This window comes from Penicillium samsonianum (genome assembly GCF_028829775.1).
Source record: "Penicillium samsonianum strain IBT 33392 chromosome Unknown utg000007l_segment0_segment0, whole genome shotgun sequence".
Classification (NCBI taxonomy): Eukaryota; Fungi; Ascomycota; class Eurotiomycetes; order Eurotiales; family Aspergillaceae; genus Penicillium; species Penicillium samsonianum.
In genome coordinates this window covers 4,672,406-4,695,294 of record NW_026643265.1, presented here as the reverse complement: position 1 = coordinate 4,695,294, position 22,889 = coordinate 4,672,406, and the positions used below count along the sequence as shown (strand labels likewise).

The following is a 22,889-nucleotide window of genomic DNA, read 5'->3' as shown; positions in this document are numbered from 1 at the left end:
AGAATACAACACACTTGACATACACTAAACCCCATAGATCCCTCGTCCTCTCAAGCCAACAACTCCCCAGCTTTCCATAACAGGAAAAAACAACTCAAATTCCCCCACCACCACACCAACCCCCGAACCTGACTCCATTTAGGATGATCCACAAAAATATAAACAGCGCCATAAATAACGCGCGCAACAGTATACGACAACGCCGCAGCATTAATCCTCCGTGCGGGGACACCAGCCAACGACGCAAAGAGCACACCGGCAACCAGCAATGGGAAATTCTCCACCGCGTTAGCATGCGCCGACTCATTGCGCTTAAGCATGTCCAGCTGTCTGCGCGTGATCTTGCCTTCGCGCACAGCGGCCTCACCGTATTTGGTCAGGTCTTCACGTGGCGAGACTTGGTGGTCGAGGCCGTACCATTGTTTTAGGGTGCGCGAGGAGAGGAGCCCGTAGGCGAGGATAAAGTTGAATGTTAGGAATATGGGGCCGTGGTTTGGGTTGGGGTTGAGGGAGGCGCGGAGGCCCAGGGTTGTGAGGAGGGAGGTCATTTTTGGGGATGAGTGGGAGTTGGTGTAGGTAGGGATTGGGGGTCGTTGATATAGGCAATTGAACTAAAATCTCACCTCATGTCTCCCGGTGTCATTGGTGCTCACTTCTTGTTTCTAAAGTTAGAAAGCCGAAGGCCATGCTCTTTCTGAAATACAGTGTAAAACAATGATGGATGGTTTGTTTAAAGGCCTATTAATGTTATTTTCCTCAATGTGTTTTCTCTATATACCATCCAAATCATGTATCACAACTAGAATATGAGGACCTGTGAAAACGCCGCCGAAAATGACCACTTTTGGAGCCAGAAACGGCCGTCTTTTATTCCCTTAGTAATAGTAGTGCTACCTAGGTAGAGAGTAGTGTTTAAAAAACAAAGGAAACCTCTGGTCCCGCAGCCTTGCGATAACACAATATTTTGTAGCTGTGACAAATACAAGTTTCAATCGGAAATTAAAGAGCTATAGCCAAATTACTTATGCCTTGTGAACAGAACTGTGCCAAGCGCCCAACATAGTATGGTTTTAAAGATCACTGACTTAGGTTTAGGCAAAATGTCCTTTTCCATTTCCTTCTAGAGACAAATATACAGAAATATCAACAACACAGACTGTGAATTCCCATGTCAGCACCTGGGCACCTCCATTTGCTTACCACCTCAAGCAAGTATATTCAGCCAAAATGCAAGATGAAAGAGACATCTAACGGTACAAGATACCATTAACCATCTCACCAATTGCCAAACAACTCGTCAAGCCCGGGCTCTCAATCCCCAACAAATTGACAAATCCAGGCAGATCCTTTTCCTCTCGAATGATAAAGTCCTGGAACCCCTTACCCTCATTGACAGCACCGCCCCTCCCCAATTTAGGGCGAATACCGCAGTAATCCAACGCAATAGCATCGATATCGACACCAGGCAGATAAGCCTTGATCTCCGGCAAGGCCCGCTCCAAACGCGCAGCGCTCGGCACCAAATCATCAGGACTACCCACCCACTCAACATCCGGCCCAAAGCGAACCCGCCCGCCCATATCAAGCGTCAGATGCGTACCCAGCCCACCAGTACCGGGCAAAGTCGCCGGATAAACCAAAACCGAAGTCCTAGGCCTGGACGCCGCATACGAGAAGTACGTGCCCTTAGCATAATGCGGAACAAAATGGCGCTCCTGCGGGAGGAGCATGTTACTGATATCGCAGGCGCCATGGCCAGCACTATTAACCAGTGTCTCGGCGGTAATGGAAGTAACAGAGCCATCCTCATCCGAGACAGCGGTAATCTTATACCCGCCGCGGCCGCCGTCGATAGCCTCCACGCTTGTCACGCGCGTCTTGAACGCAATATCGCCGCCGCGGTCCTCAAAGTCACCCTGCAGATAGGTCATCAGAGAGTGGCTGTCCACAATTCCGGATGTTTCGCTCTCGACGATGCCTGCGTCTGCCTTGACGTCTGGTTCGCGCTGTTGCGCTTCGTCACGTCCCACTAGCCGTGTCGGCGCGTCGCCTAGTCCTTGTGCGTGTGCGTGTATTTTCAGACAGGCTTCCCATTGCGTCGGGGTTTGTGCCACAATCCATTTCTTCGTGTTGCGGTGGGGGATGTTGTTTTGCGCGCAGAGGTCGTAGAGGAGGTTGCGGCCGCGGATGCAGAGGTGGGTTTTGAGAGAGGTTGCTGGGTAATAGAGGCCTGCGTGGATTACCTGGTTGGTGGGAGGTTGTTGTTAGATTTTTTGGGTTGTGTTGGTCTGTTGCCAAATGTTTAAGAGGGCTTATCGCATAGCATGCATACCTCGGAGTTGCGACTGCTCGTCTCTGTCCCTGGTGCGTCATGTCGCTCTAGTAGAATGGTTGAGGTACCTTCGCGAGCTGCGAGTTGCCGCGCGGTCGCGAGGCCGACAACGCCTGCGCCAATTACCTTTCGTTCAGATTAGCCTCAGGTCTGTCTTGGATCTCGGGTGTAATTTACCGCATGGGTGAAGTCCGCATTGGTGGGTCGGGTGCTGGAAAAGCAGCGAGTGGGAAGCTTGTTTTTAAGCTTAAAATGCTGTTTAAGCAGAGCACGTGCGGACATATCAGGAAGGCGCAATTGACCAGCAATATGCGAGGAAGGAATGATAATTTGGAAGGAACACCCCCGCGACCTCGGGAATAACCTCGGAAATGACGCGATCCCGAGACCGGATCACGCTAAGCCCTGGAGAACTTAGATTGAACTCAAAAGTATCCGACCCCTACAACTATAAAAGTATAAAAATATAGAAGTATATAATATCATCTTTCATCTTTCACATATATAAATAGAAAGAGAAAAGCAAGGCAGAGTTCAAATGGACCCTAGCTCTGGCTAAATATGAACAAAGAGGCAAAGGGAAACTCCCAAAGGTTCGGATATAGACATGAAAGAAAGTGAAGGCAATTGTTCCCAACAAAGACTCGACAACATGGACTGGAGTTATTATTTAACAGACCATGTATTCCATCAATTAACCTCACCATCGCATAGTGAGCCGAGCCAGTCATCACAATTACCTCAAGCACATATCAACTCAACCATCTAAATCCACCCATCTCATCTCAACCAAGATGCCCCAACCAGGTATGTTCTCTCGCCCCGATGGCTCCAACATCGCCGAGATCGACACGAAGGAATTTGTCCACTGGGTGACGGTAGACTTCATCAGATTTGGGGGACGAACTAGGCCCAACAGCGGTGAGAGCATGATGCGTCTTATGGCCGAGCAGTGCCGATCCGGAGTAGCCACTATTACATCTGCGCCTCAGCATCACAGTCAGCCATGCTGTCTCTCGTTGCCCGTTGTGGGAGATGCTGAGCTCGTACGTGTTCATATTCTCTGGCGTGCAGCTGAGATTGCTGATTGGCATTGGGAGGAGATTATGGCCGGTAAGGAGACGCTTGATACTAAGCGCGTTCTGGGTGATTCTCCATGGTGGTCTCGTAATAAAGTTAACGGGGCCTAGTGTGTACCTGGGTTGTTTGGGTTCATTTCAACCCAATCGATCATAGGATTAGATTTTGAGAGAACATGATACTGTCAATCTAGTTGTTTTATTATCAATTCAAATCCATAAAAACGTAGTATGATAACATGTAGAGCGTAAGAAGAATGGGTTATCTTGATTTCACATAAGGAAGTGATAGGCAGGCTCATTATCACTCGACATCCATAAGAACATCACTCATTATGTATAAAATATACGAGAACTTCTTGACATTCCACTTCCCAGAGTCCTTGAGAAGGGAGGCATAGTCAAGCAGGATTCGACGCGCAGACTGATACCCACCGTGGAACGGCTGGCCTCGCAAGTAGATAGTAGCCCCATTGCGAATGAAGTTAACAGCAGGATCCTCAGTCGGTGCGAGAGTCTGACTTCCCCTAGGCTCCATGAAACTCGTGAACCCCTCCGTCCCCACCGATCTCCAGTCGACATCATCCACCAGCTCCACAGACCCAACATTAGGCGGCGAATTCGCAGAGTCCGACACCATGAACGTATACAGACCGAGCACTAATCCGGCCGAGAAGAGAGAAAACACAGATTGGAATGTGGGGTGGTCAGAAGCTTTGCGATTTGTCATGACTTTGTAGATATGCGCAGCGTGCAGACACGCGCGTCTGGCTGCAGGTGTCTGCGACCACTCGCGGATATCGTCGAGGGCCTTGCGCGCGGGAGCCGGGCCTGCACGGCCAGCTGCGAGGTCGAATATTTGAATATCGGCCGTGAGAGTCATGCACATGTTGTGCCACGTAATGAGAGCGTTGGGATTTAGGCGGTCGAGGGTTTCGCCGTAGTTTGTGATGAGCTGGGATTGAAGGGAGGGGAGGCATCTGGCTCGGCCGTCCATGGCGTAGGTGTGGCATGGAGCAAAGGGGTAGCTGGCTCTATTGGAGAGGAGGCGGTGGTAGGATTCTAACTGGCGGAGTTGAACCGTTGCTAGTATTGTTTGGATACAGAAGTCATCTGCGGGGGATTCTAGGGCGGGGACGTGGATGTTTTCGGATGGGGCGAGGACTGTTGATGAGAGGATGCGCTTGCCGCCGCGGATTAGGTGTGTCCATTGGGTGGAGGAGTGGGCGCAGAAGAGAGAGTCGCTGCAAGGGAGGATGAGTTGGATCGAGTCTGGGACTGCGATTGGACCTGTTGAGAGGAACGAGGAGTACCAAGAGTCCAGAAGCAGTAGTCCGATGATTATTCTTGGGGAGATTATTAGTGATGTGTTATATGAGCGGGAATTGCGACATACCTTTTGGTTGATTCGACCTTGCTCCAGGCTTCCCATCTCAGGTCAATATCGGGAATTGTTTCGAACAAAGTCATGTCAAGGCTTTGCCCCTCAGTGGCTGAAAATAACCCATGTCTTTGGGCGACCTGCAGTATTTGCCATTAGAATCACAGCGATAGAGGAAAATAAAAAACTTCTCTTCAAACTCACAGACATGACGTTGATATAAAGAGGTTGACACTGTTCCAGATGTGCCTTCTCCTGCAGAATGATATCGATTAGTACCTCGGCAACAAACTCGGATTGGGGGATTCATACCCCGGTCAAACCAGCCAGGTTCAATAAAAGCAAAACTGTCGCGAATAATGTCATAGTGCCGGAAGCGCTCTCAAGTCCAATTGAGCATCGAGCAAATTCAGCTGTTACCTTGTCCAAAGCGCCCTAATGACTGTCAGTAGGCTCCCTGCATATATGATATGCTTAACAATATTTGACTTACTGAGAAATTTCTGGATACAAACGCAGTCGTTCCTTTAGTGCCAAGCAATGTCATTCCAACCAGCGCCATAACATATAGGAGAGATGGTCGTGCCTTCTTTGCCGAAAAGGTCGGCAGATGGACACACGGCAAGAGGGGATTAAAGACGCGGAAAAACATGTCTAATGCCATATCCAAGATCTCAGCAGGAGGGAAATCAGAATGATTCAACGTCGATGTAGGCGTGGGTGGAGGAATATTCCTATTTATGGATGATTGCATATGTGCAGAAACATTCCTAGTTCCAAAAGCTGCCTGCAGGCGCCGTCTGCAATCCTCGTCGAATCCACACCGCGATCCTTGAACGACACTTGGCTCGTTGGGAAGATGTGATGACTGAACGGAGAAGATATTATCAACAGGCGACATGGCGATATCCCTCCATAAACTGTTGATGAGACGCCCAGTGGTCGGTGGCGCTAGCCAGCACTGCTGGACTCTAGCAAAGCGTTCATTGGGAATGTTATCGCTGCTGTCGACTGAATGTCGATTTTGCTGGTCTGGAGTAATCATCAAATTGTCACCCATCAGAGGGAAATGACTATCGCGCATCAGATCTAGCGAGTCATTTGAAACTGAATCTGTGCGAGGTTCAAGCCACATTTGCAGCATGTCTTTTGGGCCAGGGTCGAAGGCCAAGCCAGCTCGGTGCAATACCTGATCTGCCGGTGTGACTGCATTCCATCCAAAGTACTGCTGTTGGTCGTCGATCATTATCGCGCCGAGGTCTGGCTCGGCGCGGCCATGGTGGGCTGAGATGTCGGCTAGGTAATCTAGTGACGATGGGAACCCGCTTGATGCGAGAGGCGCATCTCGCGAAGTGGTAGATAGAGGTGGAATCTGTGCTTCTGCGCTGGTAAAACTATTTCCTGATCCGGGGACCATTGATGATGCACCCGCAATTACTGATGACTGTCGATTTGGCGCTTCCGATGGACCGACTGTCGCATTGGGTTGATTATGGCCCTTGGCATGTCGGCTCAAGACATCGCTGTGTGCTCATTAAATTTAGGGATTTGAACATAAGATTTTGAATATTGTTACAATTCACATGCGCCTTCAACGGAATTTACCTTCGAGAGAAACGCTTGTAGCAGACATTGCATTCATATGGCCGTTCCTTGGTGTCTGTTTTGGACGTTAGGTTGCTATTCTTGCAGGGGTTCGACGTGACTGACGCGACCGCTCATGTCTCTTATAATGTTCAGTTTTTTTGAACACTCGCGAACAGATGGAGCATTTTTTCAACACCATCACGGCACTCTCGGAAAGATGGATGATTACGGTACAAGTATGTAGCCCTGAAGACTTGCTCCGGGCCCTGGAGGGGAAAAATATGTTAGTCATCAAGTCCGGGGGTGCCAAGGTTGACTCCACTGTGGGAATGTTGATACCTTACAGAACAGGCACAAGCTATGTGTGCCTTAGGGCTAATCCATTACCCGTCCGGTAAGGTCACCTCACTTCAGTTGATTGCTCTCTTCGACTATTCGAAAGTCCATGTCCACCGTAATCTGCCCATCATCGGCATGATCCCTCCTGATTCCGCTCATCTCGACTTGTATGTTATGTGTAGTCAACAAGGTCTCGTCCCAGTCAAGTGGCCTTGGTCTGCGAACAAGTGTTCTTTTATTGGCTGCCTCTTGTTTCCTTGAAGCCTGAACATACCTCCCCATCCTACTGCCAAACATGCGAGACACAATGGAGCGGAACAGTGGATGCAATGTTGGAAGGCAGGCGCATAAGATGCCGATGCAGGGCTCAATGCTGGACCAGATGAAGACCTCGCCGACAATCCAGGTGAGATCTTCGGTTCTGAGGAAGGTTATGTAATAAATTCGGATGAGGCTTGCGATGCAGACACTGGGATATATGAGCTTGAGCCAAATACACTTAGCTTGGGGGTGACAAACAATCCACCAACCAAAAATATGCCGGATAGCAAGAGTTTCTGTGTCCTGTGCATTTGCAGCCTCCACACAATGGGAATTGGAACCAACAGGACGATCAAATCTGTGGCCACATTTATCGCAGCATGGCTGATATAGAATGGGTAGAGGTTGTAGACACACTTTCCTCCACTGGGTTCTGTAAACCGTGTCCAGTAGTACGAAACTGGTCTGCAGCAAACCAGAAAGGCGATCGTGCCAGAGAAAAAGTATCCAACTGAAATAAACATACAGAGCCAGATTGGATATGTCATGCCGAAGATACGGCGGTAGAAGAGAAGAATAGATAATTTCATGAGTGGAGCGGTAAGCACGTAGAACAGGACGAAGGCGAAGAGAATGCGCATCACTTCCTCGACTTCGGCGTGAGGGACGCTCCATACATGCTTCCCAAGACTAGGATATCCACGTACTATCAACAAGTCAGAATTAAGATCGCTTTGCGCCGTCTAGGATTTATACATACCAATCACAACCAAAGCGAAACCTGCGGTGACAGCCAGCTGTATATATTTGTCAGAAACACAAATCATTGTCGAAGGATTCCTTTTTTTTTCTTTCGACAACATACCAAGGCAGCCACGATCATCCAATCATCGGCAGCTATTCGCACAGCTTGCACTCGAACTCTTGTATAGAACCGAAGTCCGACAGCTGTCACTGCAAGTGCATAGGTTGCGATCACAGGATCAATGTTCAGTGAGCCGTGATTGGCGGATAGATCCGTCCCAGGTGGAGGCTCCCCCAATGGGTTGTGCGACATATAGAGAATTAGAGAGAGGTTCACATTCGATACTACAAATAAGGTGAGTACAGGATGAGCTAGCTTTAAATCTAATCCCAAAATCAAGACTTTCATACTTTCATACTTTCATACTTTAAATCTCTTCACAGGCTTTGAAATGCAAGGCCAAGAAACGGCCCCCATACCACCCGTGGACAATATCAATCGGACCTCCACTTCCCGTCCCTGTTGAAACCCACCAAATGATATCGACCTATGACGTGGTTTTCTTCAATCCTCACTGAGAAGGATTCGGATCTAATTCAAACGCCGGTCGCGCTACTACTAGTACTTTGTTCTATCTCAAGGCTAAACCTATGGAGACAGCCCCTGAGTTCGGAGTAATTCGTCAGGCCCGGAAGTGGCCCGGAAGTCCTCCGCCTTCCTGCAGTAGTGGGGAGTGGGAAGAGAAACAGATAGGGAAAAAAAAAAACAAAACCTCCACTATTGATCAACACCCACCATGCCATCCAACGAATCCCTTCACGATGTGACTATCAATATAGACCCCGGTCAATATGCATTCAAGGAGCGTAAGCTCCGAGTCGTCTGCATAGGGGCCGGTTTCTCCGGCCTAATCCTCGCTCATAAACTGAAACATGAGGATCCGCTTGATTTTGTGCATTTTACCATCTATGAAAAGAATTGTGAAGTTGGAGGCGCATGGCTCGAGAATGTTTATCCGGGTGTTGGATGCGATGTTCCTGCCCACAGCTATGTCTTCCCATTCGAGCCAAATCCGAACTGGTCCAAGTGCTATGCTGGTGGTGCCGAGATTGAGAAATACATTGTCGACACTGTAGACAAGTATGGATTGAAAGATCCGATCGTGTTTGATACTAAGCTCGTCAAGTCCATTTGGAATGAGGAGCGAGGAAAATGGGTGCTCGAGCTCAAACAGAATGACAAGGCTATACATGATGAAGCGGACATTCTCATCAATGGTTCTGGTATTCTCAATCAGTGGAAAATGCCGAACATCGTCGGTTTGGATCAGTTTGCTGGCAAGCTTGTTCACACGGCTGCTTGGGACAAGACGTATGACTGGACTGGGAAGAATATTGCTGTCATTCGCAATAGGTCATCTGGTATTTAAGTTGTTCCTGTGCTTCAGCCCAAGGCCGCAAGGATTGTCAACTATATTCGTCATCCGACCTGGGCGTCGGTCAATCTCTGTCCCGACATCACGAAGGATGGAAGTGGAACAAACTTCGAATATAGCGAGGAGGAGAAAGCGAAGTTCCGAGAATATCCCCAGTCATTCCTGGACTACAGGAAACGAGTTGACTGCTCGTAGGTTGCTCACTACTTTGTGCAATTAAATCAAACTAATTATGAGAAGTGTCAACACCGTCTACCGACTGACGTTATCTGGCTCGGAGCACAATCAAATGCTATTTGACGCGATTTTGGGGCTTATGCGCCAGCGTCTGAGTGAGAATCCCGACCTGATTGACAAACTTATCCCGAAGTTCGAAATTGGATGTCGCAGACTGAGTCCTGGTGATGGATATCTCGAAGCGCTGCAGCAACCAAATGCTGAATGGTGCTTTGAAGGAATTGAGGAGTTTACCAAGACCGACATTCGCACGGCAGCGGGTGAAGAGGAGTTTGACTTGATTGTCTGCCCAACTGGCTTTGATACCACAATCATTCCCGGGTGGGAGCTGGTGGCTCGAGAGGGTGGACGGTTTGATGTGGAGTGGAAGAAGACACCCGAGGCATACTTCTCTATTTGTGCCGGAGGAATACCAAACTACTTTATGTTCAATGGACCCAACTGTCCCATTGGCCAGGGCAGCGTACCCCAGATGATCAGTTGGACTGCTGATTACATGCTGAAATAGATGAAGAAGATAGCTCAGGAGGATATCAAGTGTGTATTTTTGTGAGATAAGATACATGATCTCCGACTGACACATCTAAAGAGGTCACATCTAAAGAGGTCCGTCGCAGTAAACGAATCCGCTGTTCGAAACTACAACCGTCATGCGCAAGCGAGTCTAAAACGCACTGTTTGGAGCAAGGGCTGTCATGCTTGGTATAACAACGGACAAGCTGTTACGGCGATGTACCCAGGTAGTGTGTTACATTACAAAGGCAAGTGACAATTGGTATGGTAGAAATATCTCATGATATTATACTGACTTGAGAATAGAGGCTATTCAGGATATTCGGGGAGAAGACTTCGACATCCGACACAACGACAGCTCGGATCCGTTTTTGTATCTTGGAAATGGAGAACTAGAGTGGGAGAGAGAAGATGGTGCGGATTTGGCATTTTATTTAAAATAGATCTAATATGGCCACATTCCTCATTTGATGGAGGTCTGCATAATTCGAGTCAATGGCGCCTGCGCCCGTACAAAGTACATAACTTGATATTTAGAGTTCAGTGCTACAGCGAACCCCCCCACTGCCTGAAATTTTAGATGAATCTTCTTAATTGGGTACCGCTCCTGCCTTGACAGGGTACCTGCACTTTATATGTAAACCACTAAATAGAAATAAGCCACTTCTGTCACATCTCATTTCTCACCCCATTTCTGCTTCATCCACTGCTTCATCACCACAGCCTCTCTACAGCCACGGAGTATATCTACTCTCCGATTCCGACCCCGATATCGTGCTCGAAGCCCCTCCCGCACCCCTATCCTGCGCCATGCCGTGCCAAGCACCGAGACAGGTCCCGAAACAGGCCCCGAAGTAGCCCCGAGATAGGTCCCGAGATAGGCTTGAGATACAAAGAGGCCCTGAAGGCGTTTAACCTTTCATCAATGATGCAGTGAAGCTTTTTTTTTTTTTCAATATTTATTTGAGACAAAATAAATTGGAGCCTTGCAGATCTGCCTATCTAGTCTCATATTCATTCTAGATTATCTGTATTTGCAACAAAAGAATAAAGATCTTCATCCCCATCTGACGGAAGCTGACCACTGAGCATGAGCATCCATCCCAATCCAGACTCCAGTTGGAAATCACGCGTCTCAGGCTGTGTGTTCGGAATCCTTCCATGATTTGGAATTATGGCGTCAGATCCATTAAGTGTTCGTGATCGCTTTCTCGGGGGATAACCGGCTGCATCGGATCCGCGGTCCGGCTTAGTAGCACGTGTACGAACCTCCCATTTATGCTGTAGTTTTATCATGAGGTCTTTAGCGCGATTGGCACTCTGCCATGATAGAGAGAACTCATCGAGGGCTCTGACACAGGTACTCAGATGAGCTATGATATTCTCTTCTTCTGAGGTTTGGTATTGGGAAACGGCGGCGAAGAGAAGTAGGAGCACGGCGGAGGAGGTAATTGAGACTGCTTTGATGTTTATGCGGCGGAGGGTATATCTGGTCTCGTATAATACAAGGATCTTGGCAATCGAGATGGCGGAATTGATGCACATCTCTCGAGCGTGGGTGGAGCCAGGCCCTTTAGGGGGTTGTGGTTGTAGGTAGCCTTTTGACATCCAGGGTCGATGGGTGTAGATGAGATTCTGGTAATATTGCATGCTTTAGGATGAGTTAGTAAACATCTTCCTTCAGACTTGTGAAGGAAACTTTGGAAGTATAATAGCAACTCACTGAAGTAGCAACACATGCGGGAGATAAGGAGAAGTGTGATCGTTGAGGTCGATTTGTAAATATGAAGGCAACTGAGATTTCCAACTGAGAAGCTTGGCAACACTATTCTCATTGAGTTGTTGGAGCAAGGCTCTTGGAATAGATGATGTTCCATACCTTTTTCGGGGTGAAGGTTAGCCAAAGCAACTCACTTGGGCCCAACTGATGCCTAGCAGAGACGGTAACAAACGAAAACGGAAACTTACAGAAAGTAGCCGCAGGGTGCCATAAGCTCACATAGTGAGATTTCCTGTTGACTGACAGCCCCGACGCAGTCAAATAACCCCGAATTATTGTCAAATGGAATGGGAGATGCGTAGGGTGTCCATTTGCAAGGTTCTCGATAGTCGACGTCATTGTTCGGCTTTTTGACTGTAACATCCTCCATGTTGGTGTAAAAAGGTCTACCAAGGTAGAAGCCGACAAGACTAGAATTTCAACAGATTAGAGATATCCTGAGCGCATATGGAAAAAAACCGGGAACTCACTGATCCACCATATAAGCAGCCCAGAATACGGTCCGACGCAGTTCAGCGTCGGCAGCGGTAACAGACCCACGAGCAACATGAGGAGATAGGTCAATATGCAAGGCAAGGTCAAAAGCAAGTCGAAGGGCCATCCCTAGAATCGTAAGCTAAGCAAACAAGTAACTTTCGACAGGACGTACCACTGTAGAGCCATCCACGTGTATCTGAGCCCACACCAATTTCATAGCTGCTTAAGATGACTAGTGCTTGGACTGTTGCCACGCATGGTGAGTCTAGTTCAACTTCAAGTAGCTTTTTTGCACGGTCTCCGAAGAATTCACCGAGAGACTTCGGGAACGTCACAAAGGATGGGTGATAACGGGTTTCAAAAGCAGCGCCGAGAGAGCACCTGTTTTCCATGTCATTTCACATGTCCAATTCCTCTAAATAAAAAGAACTCACATTGCATAGCAGAGTGCCTCGGAATAGAACGGGGTCTCTTCTTTCCCACCCCAGGCTGTCTTTCCTTTCTCGAACAATTCTCGGTCGACGACATGGAACGATGGATCTTGCCAGGCAAAATAGAGATTAAGAAGATGCTCCTCGAGAGATAATGGGACTTGTCTGTCATAGTCTGTGTCGTCGAGATAATCAAGGGTACGATGTGTCCGAGTGTTGATAGATATTGGAGCATCGGCAAGGTTGAAGGTCGATGTCGGGCCATAGAAGCGGGCTTTTCCTCCAGGGCCAAAGCGCAATGTGCCCATCCGATCAGAAAGCTCGTCAATAAGATCTTCAATTTCTTCTGTGCTCCTGGTATCGTTGTCGAGGCTGGATGGGGTTTGAACGACGGCAGGCCCAAAGGGCTCAGCTGCCCCTTCCAATGGCCCCTCTGGTAGCTGTGGTGGTTCTATGCCAATGTCGTGGATTTCTGGGGATGGTGGTGTAATGCATGTTCCAAATTCTAAGGTCCAGTCCCAGTTGGCCAAGGAATTATCCGAGTGATCATCCGTTGGTGGATACTGTTCTGCAAGGGAGATATCCAAATCTTCGGTATCGAGGACCATGGGGAGTGTCGACACGGCATGAGGGTCTGAAAGCATTGTAAAATTCGACTGAGACTTTTCCGATGTGTTGTCCGGGGATGTCGATGTCTGAGCCCAAGTGCTAATTAAATCATTCGCTACACCAGGAGCGGATAATGGCACAGAATTTGGCACATCAGAAGGCAGATCAGAAGGCAGATCATCGACTGCGGATGGGGAATTGGGATTAGGGAATTTGATGTTAGTTTGATTGATTCCTGCAGATGAATGGATTCCAGTCAAGCCAAGAACATCAAGGACTGTAGCCAAAGCTGCGTCCTTTTCTTGCGGCATAGGCGGGGCCTCTAATCCACATTCGCGAATGAAGAGACAGAGCTGTTCGACTCTGCTTGATAGAAGCTCTATGGCAACGCGGAGGGGGAGTCTTCGCATAATCAGCACTATTATCTAGCCAACAACCTCTGTTTATGGAATGACCTTGATGGGTCACTTACTTTCTCTTGTCTACGGCCTGGTATCGACATTCGCGGTGCTTGTTCATGCAGCTGGAGCATTTGGGCTTACCGCCATCGCACTGCTGACATTAGCTTGTTTTGTTCCCCACGGGGTAATTGATAGTCACCTTGACTTTACTCTCCCGACATGATACGCATGCCATTGAGGCATGGTGTCTCCTCTTTGGGGGAACACTGGACTTTGGCATGTTTTTCTCGTTCTTCTGGTTGCCATGAGACTATGTGGCGCTTGCAACGTTGCAATATCCTACCTAGCTCCTTCGCAAATCGATGGTGGCTAGAAAGATCCAAGTGCATTGCGGGGTAATATTAAGGGGAAATGTTTAATCCGAACTATAACTTTCCACGGCCGTTTATTGGCTCTATTAAAAGGGGACCACTATCAATTCGCGCATTTGTATTTCTGCAGCTTCAAGCGGGGTAGGCTCGTATATGTAAAGGATAAATGACATCAGGTAGCGTGATAGACGGGCTTGTTGACGAAGGAGATGTCGTCCAAATTTCCTTTCTTCTTCCATAGGCTGCACCAATCGCTGGTATAACCGGAGTTGGATCTAACCTAATTAGGAATAGACAATTCCTGCGGGAATCATAACCCGAGGGGGCATGGATTTATACCCCACGATTTCTGCAACACCCCAGGTTTTAACACAATTAATGTGTAGTCCTATCACAGAAAGTAGATTACATCCCTGATTATATATAAAAAGTCATCTGCACAAAGTATGCTTGTTACCGCCTTCGTATACACCTAAGAAGACATCAAAAAAGACATATAAAAAACGTATAAAAAGAACATCCAAAAAAAAATCGGAGTGTTTTAACATATAAAATCCCTAATACTATCTTGGTCTAATAGGTCGTCAAAGACAGAGGCTAAGAATGATGATATGCAAGTAATACTAACCCCGTGGGGTATAAATAAAGTATAAGAGATAAAGTATGGCAAACAAATAGCATGGCAATAAGTAACATGTACTATATAAGCCTTCATGACCTTCATGACCTTCATGACCTTCATGACCTTCATGACCTTCATGACCTTCATGACCTTCATTCTTCTTCCTTCTTCAACCATCTTCCTTCAATCATCTTCCTCTTTCGCGTTTCCTGTCTTCAAGAACTTGCACAGCACTTTGACTATCACTCCACGATTATTGTAGCAAAGATTGTGTTATTGAAGAAGCTACCTAAGAGAACTAACAGAGGTACAGAGGTAAGAATAACCTAGAATTCTTGCTCCCCCCACACGTGTTTTGAGATCCGTCCCAACCGATCAGGTGATAGTTCAATGTTGTGTTCAGGCGGGACTGGTTGACGACAAAACAATTCTTCAAACCCAATGTTCAAAGGTACTGCTGGCCTGATGGTAATCTGTGAGTTGGGTTGGTTTGCGTCGCGGGATGCCGTAATGGACTGCCGTATCTTTGCGACGTAGCGGGGCCGCTGCAGTCGTAAGGAGTTGACGGTCGGGTCCAAAGCAACAGTCTCAAACTTGATGTTTGGGGTCTTTCGACTGACGAACACGATAATTACAAGCTTCACATCGCCCCTCGAGTTCGTGAGCCACCATTCTGCATCTGCCCGCAGCTTTCGATATGACTCTGATACTCCCACTTCGACCACAACGGTCGGCCATTTTGGATTGCGACCTGGAACAGGTTGCGCAGGGCCATACGCCGCGTTGGCCTCCTTTCTGCAAAACACACCTTGGATGGTTTTCGACCCTAACGGGCGAATCAACTCGTCAAGCCCCGTATTGTATATCTCATTTTGCACTGCACCACCCAGGCCGCGTGCAGCTGTTTCATGGGCCCCAGTTAAGAGCTTGATTATCATATATTGAGTGCTGCGATTAAACATCTGCCGAGTATTGCGCAAAGAAAACTTGTCCGCAATAGCTGGTGGGACGTTTGTGAAACGTATATATTTCACCACGTCGGTTGTTTCTTTGTTTTCTCTGATGATCTTCCGGATGGCACTCGCCGTCGACCCGATGGCTTCGACTGTGTCGTCGGGCAGCGCCTCGAAGCACTCGACGTCTGAGTGCTCGACTTCTGGGGAGTCCGAGTCATCGGAAATATCTGATCGGGTCTTCGTGGTTAACATAGGGTTTTACGAAAAGAAATCAACCAGAACAGAAGGTGCTGACATTTCTGGCGTCCGAAACTATCCACATAATCTTAGTAAGTTTCGGATAAGGTTTGGAGTAATGACTCGTCATCCTTACCTTATCGATCGGATGAAACTTGGAGATCATCGGCACACTATGCTAGTTGGCAAGAGGCAGCCCTACAGTGGCGATAGCAAAGGTGATTGTTCCCGTCGATGATGAAGAGAGGAAAATGAGAGGAAGTAAAGTAATAGATAGCGATGGACGGGAAACATACCAGCTGAGGGCTTATAGAAGGCCGTGGAGTGATAGTCAAAGTGCTGTGCAAGTTCTTGAAGACAGGGGACGCGAAAGACGAAGATGGTTGAAGGAAGAAGAAGGAGAATGAAGGTCATGAAGGTTTATATAGTACATGTTATTTATTTGCCATGCTATTTGTTTGCCATACTTTATCTCTTATACTTTATGTATATTTATTCTACGGGGTTATTATTACTTGCATATCATTATTCTTAGCCTCTGTCCTTGACGACCTAAGACTTGAATAATCCGATCTATTTAGACGAAGAGAAGTATAAACAATTCAAGTATTAAGAATGCAAAGTATATAGTTACAAGAATAGTTGCCGCCTGTAAGGCCTTATGATGTTCTTTTAGGTATTCTTTTTAGTAGACTTTTGTTTGGATATTCCCCCCTTATTAGTGTTATAACTAGAATCAGGCACCGAGAATTCATGCCTCCAGAATTTGACTATCGAGCATTGAACTTGGATTTTGAACTTATATAGAGAATTGGTGTCATATTGGTGATTCAGATATATAAGATACTCATATTACAAAATATACTGCAGACAAAATCGGTTATGCCGCATCGGCGGTTAGAGACTCGTATATGTAAAGGATGAATGACATCAGGTAGCGTGATTGACAGCCTCGTTGACGAAGGAGATGTCCAAATTTCTTTTCTTCTTCCGGAGCTGGACCAATCGCTGGTAAAACCGGGGTTGGATCTAACCTAATTGGGAATAGACAGCCACTACGGGAATCATAACCCGGTGTGGGGGGTTGCACATGGATCTATATCCCACGTTTTCTGCAATACCCCAGGTTTTCATATTGGTTAATTGGTTTACCGCGTAGTCCTATCACAGAAAGTAGATTTCACATAAATACCAATATAAATCGCACACGAGTGGTCCGTGTTAATATCATACCTCTTGGCTACATTGTAAAGACCCTACTTATCATGTTTTTCCAGAATGCGCAAGGAAAATGGCTTCAATACAGAATAACTGCTGCATGCGGTGCCGGATTTCTCCTCTTTGGCTATGACCAGGGAGTCTTTGGCGGGCTTCTAGACAACAAACCGTTTCTTGAGACCTTTGGAAATCCAAGCGTGACCATTCAAGGCCAAATCGTTGCGACTTATGACATTGGCTGCATAATAGGCACTCTGGTGACGATGTTCGCTGGAGACAAACTCGGTCGAAGACGAACAATTTTGATCGGGTGCTGCATCCTGATCGTCGGCGCTATTCTCCAAACCGCATCTTATTCCCTCGCGCAGATGATTGTCGGTCGTGTTGTTGCAGGCGTCGGAAATGGAATGAACACAATTGCAATTCCTATCTGGCAATCGGAAACTGCACGTGCAGAGCATCGTGGAAAACTCATCGTTGCCCAGTTGGTGACGAATATTTTCGGAATCGTCATCACAAACGTAAGCTACTTCATCTACGAAACGAGACCTTGGGGCAATGCTGATTTTCTCGCAGTGGATGAACTATGGCTTCACATTTATTCCTCACTCTCCAGTGAGCTGGCGCTTTCCGCTAGGCTTCCAATGTTTCTTCGCGCTCGTCACTATTGCTTTTGTTCTTGTCGCCCCGGAATCACCGCGTTGGCTTGTCATGAAACACCGTGGCAACGAAGCCCGTGAAATCCTAGCACGGCTCCTTGCAAAGCCAATTGACGACCAGGAAGTGGTGGACGAGATACAAAGTCTGGAAATTTCTGTGAACCATGAATCCGAAGTCCAACAATCGAAGCCTTTACAGGCAATCTTCAAGCGCAACAACAAGCAACAGACATTGCGCAGGATCCTTCTTGGGGCCGGAACTGCCTTCTTCCAACAAGTTGGTGGAACCAACGTTATTGCATACTATCTCCCAGTGGTTCTGACTCGATCGGTCGGGTTAGACAACAGATTGGCCCTGATCTTGTCAGCCGTTGACTCTATGTCGCTGATGTTTTGGGGCTGTGTTGCAGCTCTGCTCATTGATCGCATTGGCCGAAAGAGACTGATGCTATTCGGTGCCGCGGGAAGCAGCGTCTGCTTTGCACTTGTTGCTGTTGGACTGCGATACGGTGGACCCGACAACAAGGGCATGTCTGTTCTAGCCGTGGTGTTCATCTTCGTCTACTACGTCTTCTACGGCACGTCGCTCTTATCGATCCCGTATATCTATCCGGCGGAGATCAACTCCCAGAAAATGCGCAATATTGGCACTTCGTTTGCCACGACTACGAATTGGTTGTTCGTTTATGTTATCGTCGTTGCTACCCCAACAGCCATCGCAAACATCCAGTGGAAGTATTACATGCTTTTTGCCATATTCAACTTCTGTTTCTTGCCAATCATCTGGTACTTCTATGTGGAGACCGCGAACTTGTCTCTTGAGCAGATTGACAGACTCTTTGAAATCAAACACGAGGCCGGGAACGCAATTAGCTGGACGGAGGCAACCATGATAGCTCGCACGGAGGTTATTTCTGATTTGGCGCATACTGGGAAGGAAAACCTTGACGCCGAGCATTGTGAGATTGTGGCTTGACTTTGGAATCCGAGGTCCCTTTACATGTATAGATGAAGAGATGTCCACGGGTACCATAACTAGCGGCCCCCGGGGCGCCCGAGGTCGGGGACCCCATTCGTCCTAGGGCAAAGTGCTTTTGTCTATGAAATCCTAGAGTATCTTAGCTGTTATTGAAGGGCCTACTTAGAAAACTTTCAATGCAGTTTGTCAATTTGAGCTGCTTAATCTAGAGTTTCTTCGTATTGAACTCGGAAGGCATATACCTACCTTCACATTGGCTCTTGTCAGATGCATTAAAAATATGTACAGAAGGTGTAACAAAATAAGCTCAGCAAGAAGACAACTTCGACGGTACTTCCTGCAATTGCAGTAGTATTCTCGCTTAGCAAGTCTTAGTTCTACTCGGATTCCCTTTCCCGGCCAAGCCTTGTATCCACCCCGAACAACGATTGTGTATATAACCCCGGCTGAGCTATTGTTGAAGCGACTATTCCTGGAAAGCATTTTTTAAGCTACCCAACCATTACTACTCCCCTAAACAAAACATCCTTTCCTCTCAAAATGTCAGCCCCGAAGTTGCGCGTCGGTATCGCCGGTCTTGGCCGAATGGGTAAGCATTGTTCCCAAATCGGATTTCATAAAGGTCTTCAATTGACACATAACAGGTCAACGACATGCATTGAACTACCAAGTTTTTACCCCTCGTGCCGAAGTGGTAGCAGCAAGCTCTCCTGACCTCAACGAGCACCAGTGGGCAGTAGACAACCTCACAAGTGCAAGAATTTATGAAGATTACTATGAAATGCTCGAAAAAGAGAACTTGGATGCTATAGTCGTTGCTGGTATTACTGCAGTCCACGCAGATCATACTATTGCCGCTATCAAGAAGGGACTGCATGTCATGTGCGAGAAGCCTTTGTCTCTTGACATCAAGATTGTAGGTCTTTCTATGTGAACCCGAATATGGAAACACATGCTAACTGTAGTACAACAGGCTCAATCCGTTCTCGACGCCTACAACACATCTCTCAGAACACACCCCAACCAGAAAGTCATGTGTGGTTTCTCGCGCCGCTTTGACGCTTCCTACCGCGAAGCCTATGACATGATGGCCTCGGGCCAACACGGCCGACCAGTGGTCTTCAGATCCCAGACCGCAGATATGCTCGACACTACCGGGATGTTCGTGAATTATGCCAAGACAAGCGGTGGAATCTTCCTCGACTGCTCCATCCACGATATTGACCTGATGCTATGGTTCCTTGGGGAAAACACTCATATCAAAAGTCTGCAAGCTGTTGGAGTCACTGCCGTCCACACTGCGTTGGATTCGAGCAAGGACCGTGATAACGCGGTAGCTACGGTCGAGTTTGACGGCGGCAAGATTGCTACCCTTTTCTGCTCGCGTATGATGGCTGCTGGGCAGGAAGATACTACTGAGGTTATCTGCGAGAAGGGCTCGTTGAGAGTCAATATGCAAGGCCGGAAAAACCACCTTGAGATCCACGATGGCCAGGGAGCCAGACGTGATCTTCCTAAGCATTATTATGAGCGTTTCAGAGAGGCTTTCCTTACGGAAGCTAATGAGTTCACTGCTTGCTGCTTGGATAACACGACTCCGCCAGTGTCCCTTTCAAGCTCAGTGAAGGCAGTTGTTATTGGTTCGGCTTTGCAGAAGAGCTTGGTTACTGGTGAAAAGATTGTCTTCAATTTTGGGAAAGAGGCTAGACTTTAGATGCAGGGCATCTTCCCTAAAGCTGTCTAATTCAAAGGTTATACATAGAAAAGTCTCAAACACAAAGTATGCTTTTCCCCCCTTTTTCTGTCGTCTAGCTAGCAAACTGGTGAGGGGGAAATAATATCTATGAAAACAGACATCTAAAAGACCATCTGAAAGACCATCTGAAAGACCATCTGAAAGACCATCTGAAAGACCATCTGAAAGACCATCTGAAAGACCATCTGAAAGACTATTATAAAAGACCATCTGAAAAGACTATTATAAAAGACTAGCAAAAACGACTTGATACGGCCGCATAAGCGGCCGACTACTCTTGTAGATATTAATTTGATAGAAATCATAGTTCTTTTGCAATTTTCTTCACATTTTGGATTTTCTTTGTTTGTACATGTCTCATGTCACACATGTCAATTATCCACACGCTTCCACGCTTCCTTTCCATCCTATTCTCCCACTACAAATTCCAACAATCTAGCCACTGAATTCAAACAACTTCTCTCTACTTGACCGCTCAATCAAATGTCGGCCATGAAAATGTGGCTCGAACTATCCAAGAGTCGGGAAAGCGATACACATGGTGCCAAGGTCCAGACTCTAGCGACCCAAGAGGATAAATTGCACCTCTTTGGTCTCTAGGATGTCTTCGAGATGCGGTAATCCCCAATTCAAGAAATGGCAAATGTGGGATATCATCGTCTCTGTTGGGAGGGACCTAACTAACATATCTAACTAGGAACTGCACTCGAGAGGATTGCCGCCAAACCGCTCGGCCAAACTACTAGATTGAGAACAGTCATAGTCTAGATCTCTCCTCATATAAAATATTTCTTTTTCCCATAGAATAACATTCTGATTTCTTCCAAAGCTCACTGACTATCATGAAAATGTAGACCAGTAGTTCACTTGAAAGTGCTAGATGAGAGTAAACAGGTGTAAATAAGGTAAGGGCTAAGAAATGGTCCTATATCTAAAGGGTCATCCGAAAACCATGCCCCCACAGGTGCGTGGCCCTACGGCGAACGCATGAATGGGGAGGTGGGTGAGCATCTGCTGACCCCCCGTCAGAACTAACTTATGTTCGTCGGTCGACCCTCCGCTTCACCAAAAGTGAAAGCGGTGCCCGTACTGCATGCTCTTGACTTTCTTCCCAAATATCAATCTTTCTCTTCCACCTTTTCATGGGTGTCTTCTTTTTTTTAAAAAAAAGACCTTTCAAAGGTGTGAGGTTGACTTTCCCACTTATCTTACAAGGCCATTTCCAAGGCCGGTCCTTCCTTTCCTCGGCCACTATTCTTTTATCAAACGGATTTCAAAGGCAAAGAGCTGACGCGAGTGCCAGGCCATATGGATCCCTAGGCAGTTTCAAGGGCACCCCTCATCCTTCACGAGGCAATGATCGTTTGTCTTTAACGTATATGCACCGGCGGCTAGTTTTCATCCACGACGTGCTATTCCTTACTCCATAACAGGACTTTCAATCACCAGATCCCCCTGAATGAACCAGAGCCATACACTGTGGGAAACGAACTGGGCCTCTCTGGAAGATTCGTTCAGAACGTGTGTGACGCGACACCAACCCGTGTCACCCCGCGCCGTGGCCCTAGGTACAATGGCCAATTCTACTATTCGCCGAGCGAGTGATTCGGCCGGTGCCAGCCAATTGTATGCGGACCTGAAGGAGCTTCGCGAACGTGTGGATTTCGATATGCGTCCGTCGCTTTTTCTTCCCCGGTTATCGAGGCGATCCGCCGGCATGGGACAATCTTACATTTACTGATGTTCAAGCGGTTCCGTACACTGCCGACGTCATTCCAGATGTGTGCCTTGGGCTCGTCAGTTCTGGGGCTGGTGTTAAGGATGTTCTCATGATTGGTGAGATCAACACGCCGTGGCAACATACCTGGACGATATTAGCGGGTTCTTTATCACCGCGGGCTTTTAGCTTTCGCGCGATCTTCCCGCTTACTCGCTTTGGCATTGGTCCAACTTTTTCCTATACTAGTCCTTGCCGGCTTTTGTTATCCTCTTCGGGTTTTCGGTGAGTGAGATCTCTATCTCAAGTTTCTAGCAAGATGTCTCAATATACGGTGCTTACGTTTTATATAGTTTTTCCTTTACCGCTGGCACTGGGTCCCTTCGTTCGGCTATATTTACTAGCGCTTAGGCAAACATCTCGGCCACCCAGAGCTAGCGGTATATGAAAGGTGCCCTTGATATTCAGGCTCACAAGACAAGCCCTCCCTCACCCAACCGAAAGCTTCGATCGCAAATCTTACTTCCACGATCCAAGGCGAAGAATATGAGTTATCTATATTGGCAAACCTCCTCGCAATATGGGAGACGTGCAAAGTCTGCTCAAGCTGGACTTTTCACTGGACCGTGATCAAGAGAGAAGTGTCTTCAATCAGGCCGGTGGTGTGCCAATACGACAGTGTTTCTTCTATCAACCACTATAGGCCAATGCAACCCCAAACGACCTCCACCAGGGAAGACATCGCCAAAAGTGGACGAGCCTTGATT

At 47.4% G+C, this 22,889-nt stretch overlaps 9 protein-coding genes across 9 annotated transcripts; 4 read left to right on the top strand and 5 right to left on the bottom strand.

The window, feature by feature from the left end:
- Positions 1 to 50: 50 nt before the first annotated feature.
- Positions 51 to 548, bottom strand: N7471_012650 (MAPEG family protein; the record flags this gene model as incomplete). Its single annotated transcript, XM_057285369.1, has 1 exon — positions 51 to 548. The coding sequence occupies one exon, from the start codon at positions 546 to 548 to the stop codon at positions 51 to 53; it is 498 nt and encodes a 165-aa protein (XP_057131635.1).
- Positions 549 to 1,247: 699 nt separating this feature from the next.
- N7471_012649 (NAD(P)/FAD-dependent oxidoreductase) lies at positions 1,248 to 2,614 on the bottom strand (the record flags this gene model as incomplete). Its single annotated transcript, XM_057285368.1, has 3 exons — positions 1,248 to 2,243; positions 2,333 to 2,458; positions 2,510 to 2,614. The coding sequence occupies 3 exons, from the start codon at positions 2,612 to 2,614 to the stop codon at positions 1,248 to 1,250; spliced, it is 1,227 nt and encodes a 408-aa protein (XP_057131634.1).
- Positions 2,615 to 3,126: 512 nt separating this feature from the next.
- N7471_012648 (uncharacterized protein) lies at positions 3,127 to 3,522 on the top strand (the record flags this gene model as incomplete). Its single annotated transcript, XM_057285367.1, has 1 exon — positions 3,127 to 3,522. The coding sequence occupies one exon, from the start codon at positions 3,127 to 3,129 to the stop codon at positions 3,520 to 3,522; it is 396 nt and encodes a 131-aa protein (XP_057131633.1).
- Positions 3,523 to 3,715: 193 nt separating this feature from the next.
- N7471_012647 (fungal specific transcription factor domain-containing protein) lies at positions 3,716 to 8,036 on the bottom strand (the record flags this gene model as incomplete). The annotated part of the gene is made up of 11 exons (XM_057285366.1): positions 3,716 to 4,757; positions 4,808 to 4,932; positions 4,997 to 5,047; positions 5,105 to 5,227; positions 5,286 to 6,315; positions 6,789 to 6,935; positions 6,993 to 7,139; positions 7,325 to 7,439; positions 7,506 to 7,685; positions 7,740 to 7,776; positions 7,845 to 8,036. 11 exons carry the CDS (start codon positions 8,034 to 8,036, stop codon positions 3,716 to 3,718), a joined length of 3,189 nt encoding a protein of 1,062 aa, XP_057131632.1.
- A 484-nt stretch (positions 8,037 to 8,520) lies between these two features.
- N7471_012646 (flavin-containing monooxygenase) lies at positions 8,521 to 9,904 on the top strand (the record flags this gene model as incomplete). Its single annotated transcript, XM_057285365.1, has 3 exons — positions 8,521 to 9,123; positions 9,172 to 9,350; positions 9,400 to 9,904. The coding sequence occupies 3 exons, from the start codon at positions 8,521 to 8,523 to the stop codon at positions 9,902 to 9,904; spliced, it is 1,287 nt and encodes a 428-aa protein (XP_057131631.1).
- A 1,019-nt stretch (positions 9,905 to 10,923) lies between these two features.
- On the bottom strand, positions 10,924 to 13,850 carry N7471_012645 (uncharacterized protein; the record flags this gene model as incomplete). Its single annotated transcript, XM_057285364.1, has 8 exons — positions 10,924 to 11,560; positions 11,633 to 11,788; positions 11,878 to 12,099; positions 12,160 to 12,292; positions 12,339 to 12,547; positions 12,601 to 13,608; positions 13,679 to 13,758; positions 13,818 to 13,850. The coding sequence occupies 8 exons, from the start codon at positions 13,848 to 13,850 to the stop codon at positions 10,924 to 10,926; spliced, it is 2,478 nt and encodes an 825-aa protein (XP_057131630.1).
- A 1,076-nt stretch (positions 13,851 to 14,926) lies between these two features.
- On the bottom strand, positions 14,927 to 15,808 carry N7471_012644 (uncharacterized protein; the record flags this gene model as incomplete). The annotated part of the gene is made up of 1 exon (XM_057285363.1): positions 14,927 to 15,808. The coding sequence occupies one exon, from the start codon at positions 15,806 to 15,808 to the stop codon at positions 14,927 to 14,929; it is 882 nt and encodes a 293-aa protein (XP_057131629.1).
- A 1,250-nt stretch (positions 15,809 to 17,058) lies between these two features.
- N7471_012643 (sugar porter family MFS transporter) lies at positions 17,059 to 18,646 on the top strand (the record flags this gene model as incomplete). Its single annotated transcript, XM_057285362.1, has 2 exons — positions 17,059 to 17,532; positions 17,588 to 18,646. The coding sequence occupies 2 exons, from the start codon at positions 17,059 to 17,061 to the stop codon at positions 18,644 to 18,646; spliced, it is 1,533 nt and encodes a 510-aa protein (XP_057131628.1).
- Positions 18,647 to 19,189: 543 nt separating this feature from the next.
- N7471_012642 (uncharacterized protein) lies at positions 19,190 to 20,330 on the top strand (the record flags this gene model as incomplete). Its single annotated transcript, XM_057285361.1, has 3 exons — positions 19,190 to 19,238; positions 19,294 to 19,565; positions 19,623 to 20,330. Coding segments are annotated over 3 exons (1,029 nt in total), but the record flags the coding sequence as incomplete, so codon positions are not given.
- Between the last annotated feature and the right edge of the window lie 2,559 nt (positions 20,331 to 22,889).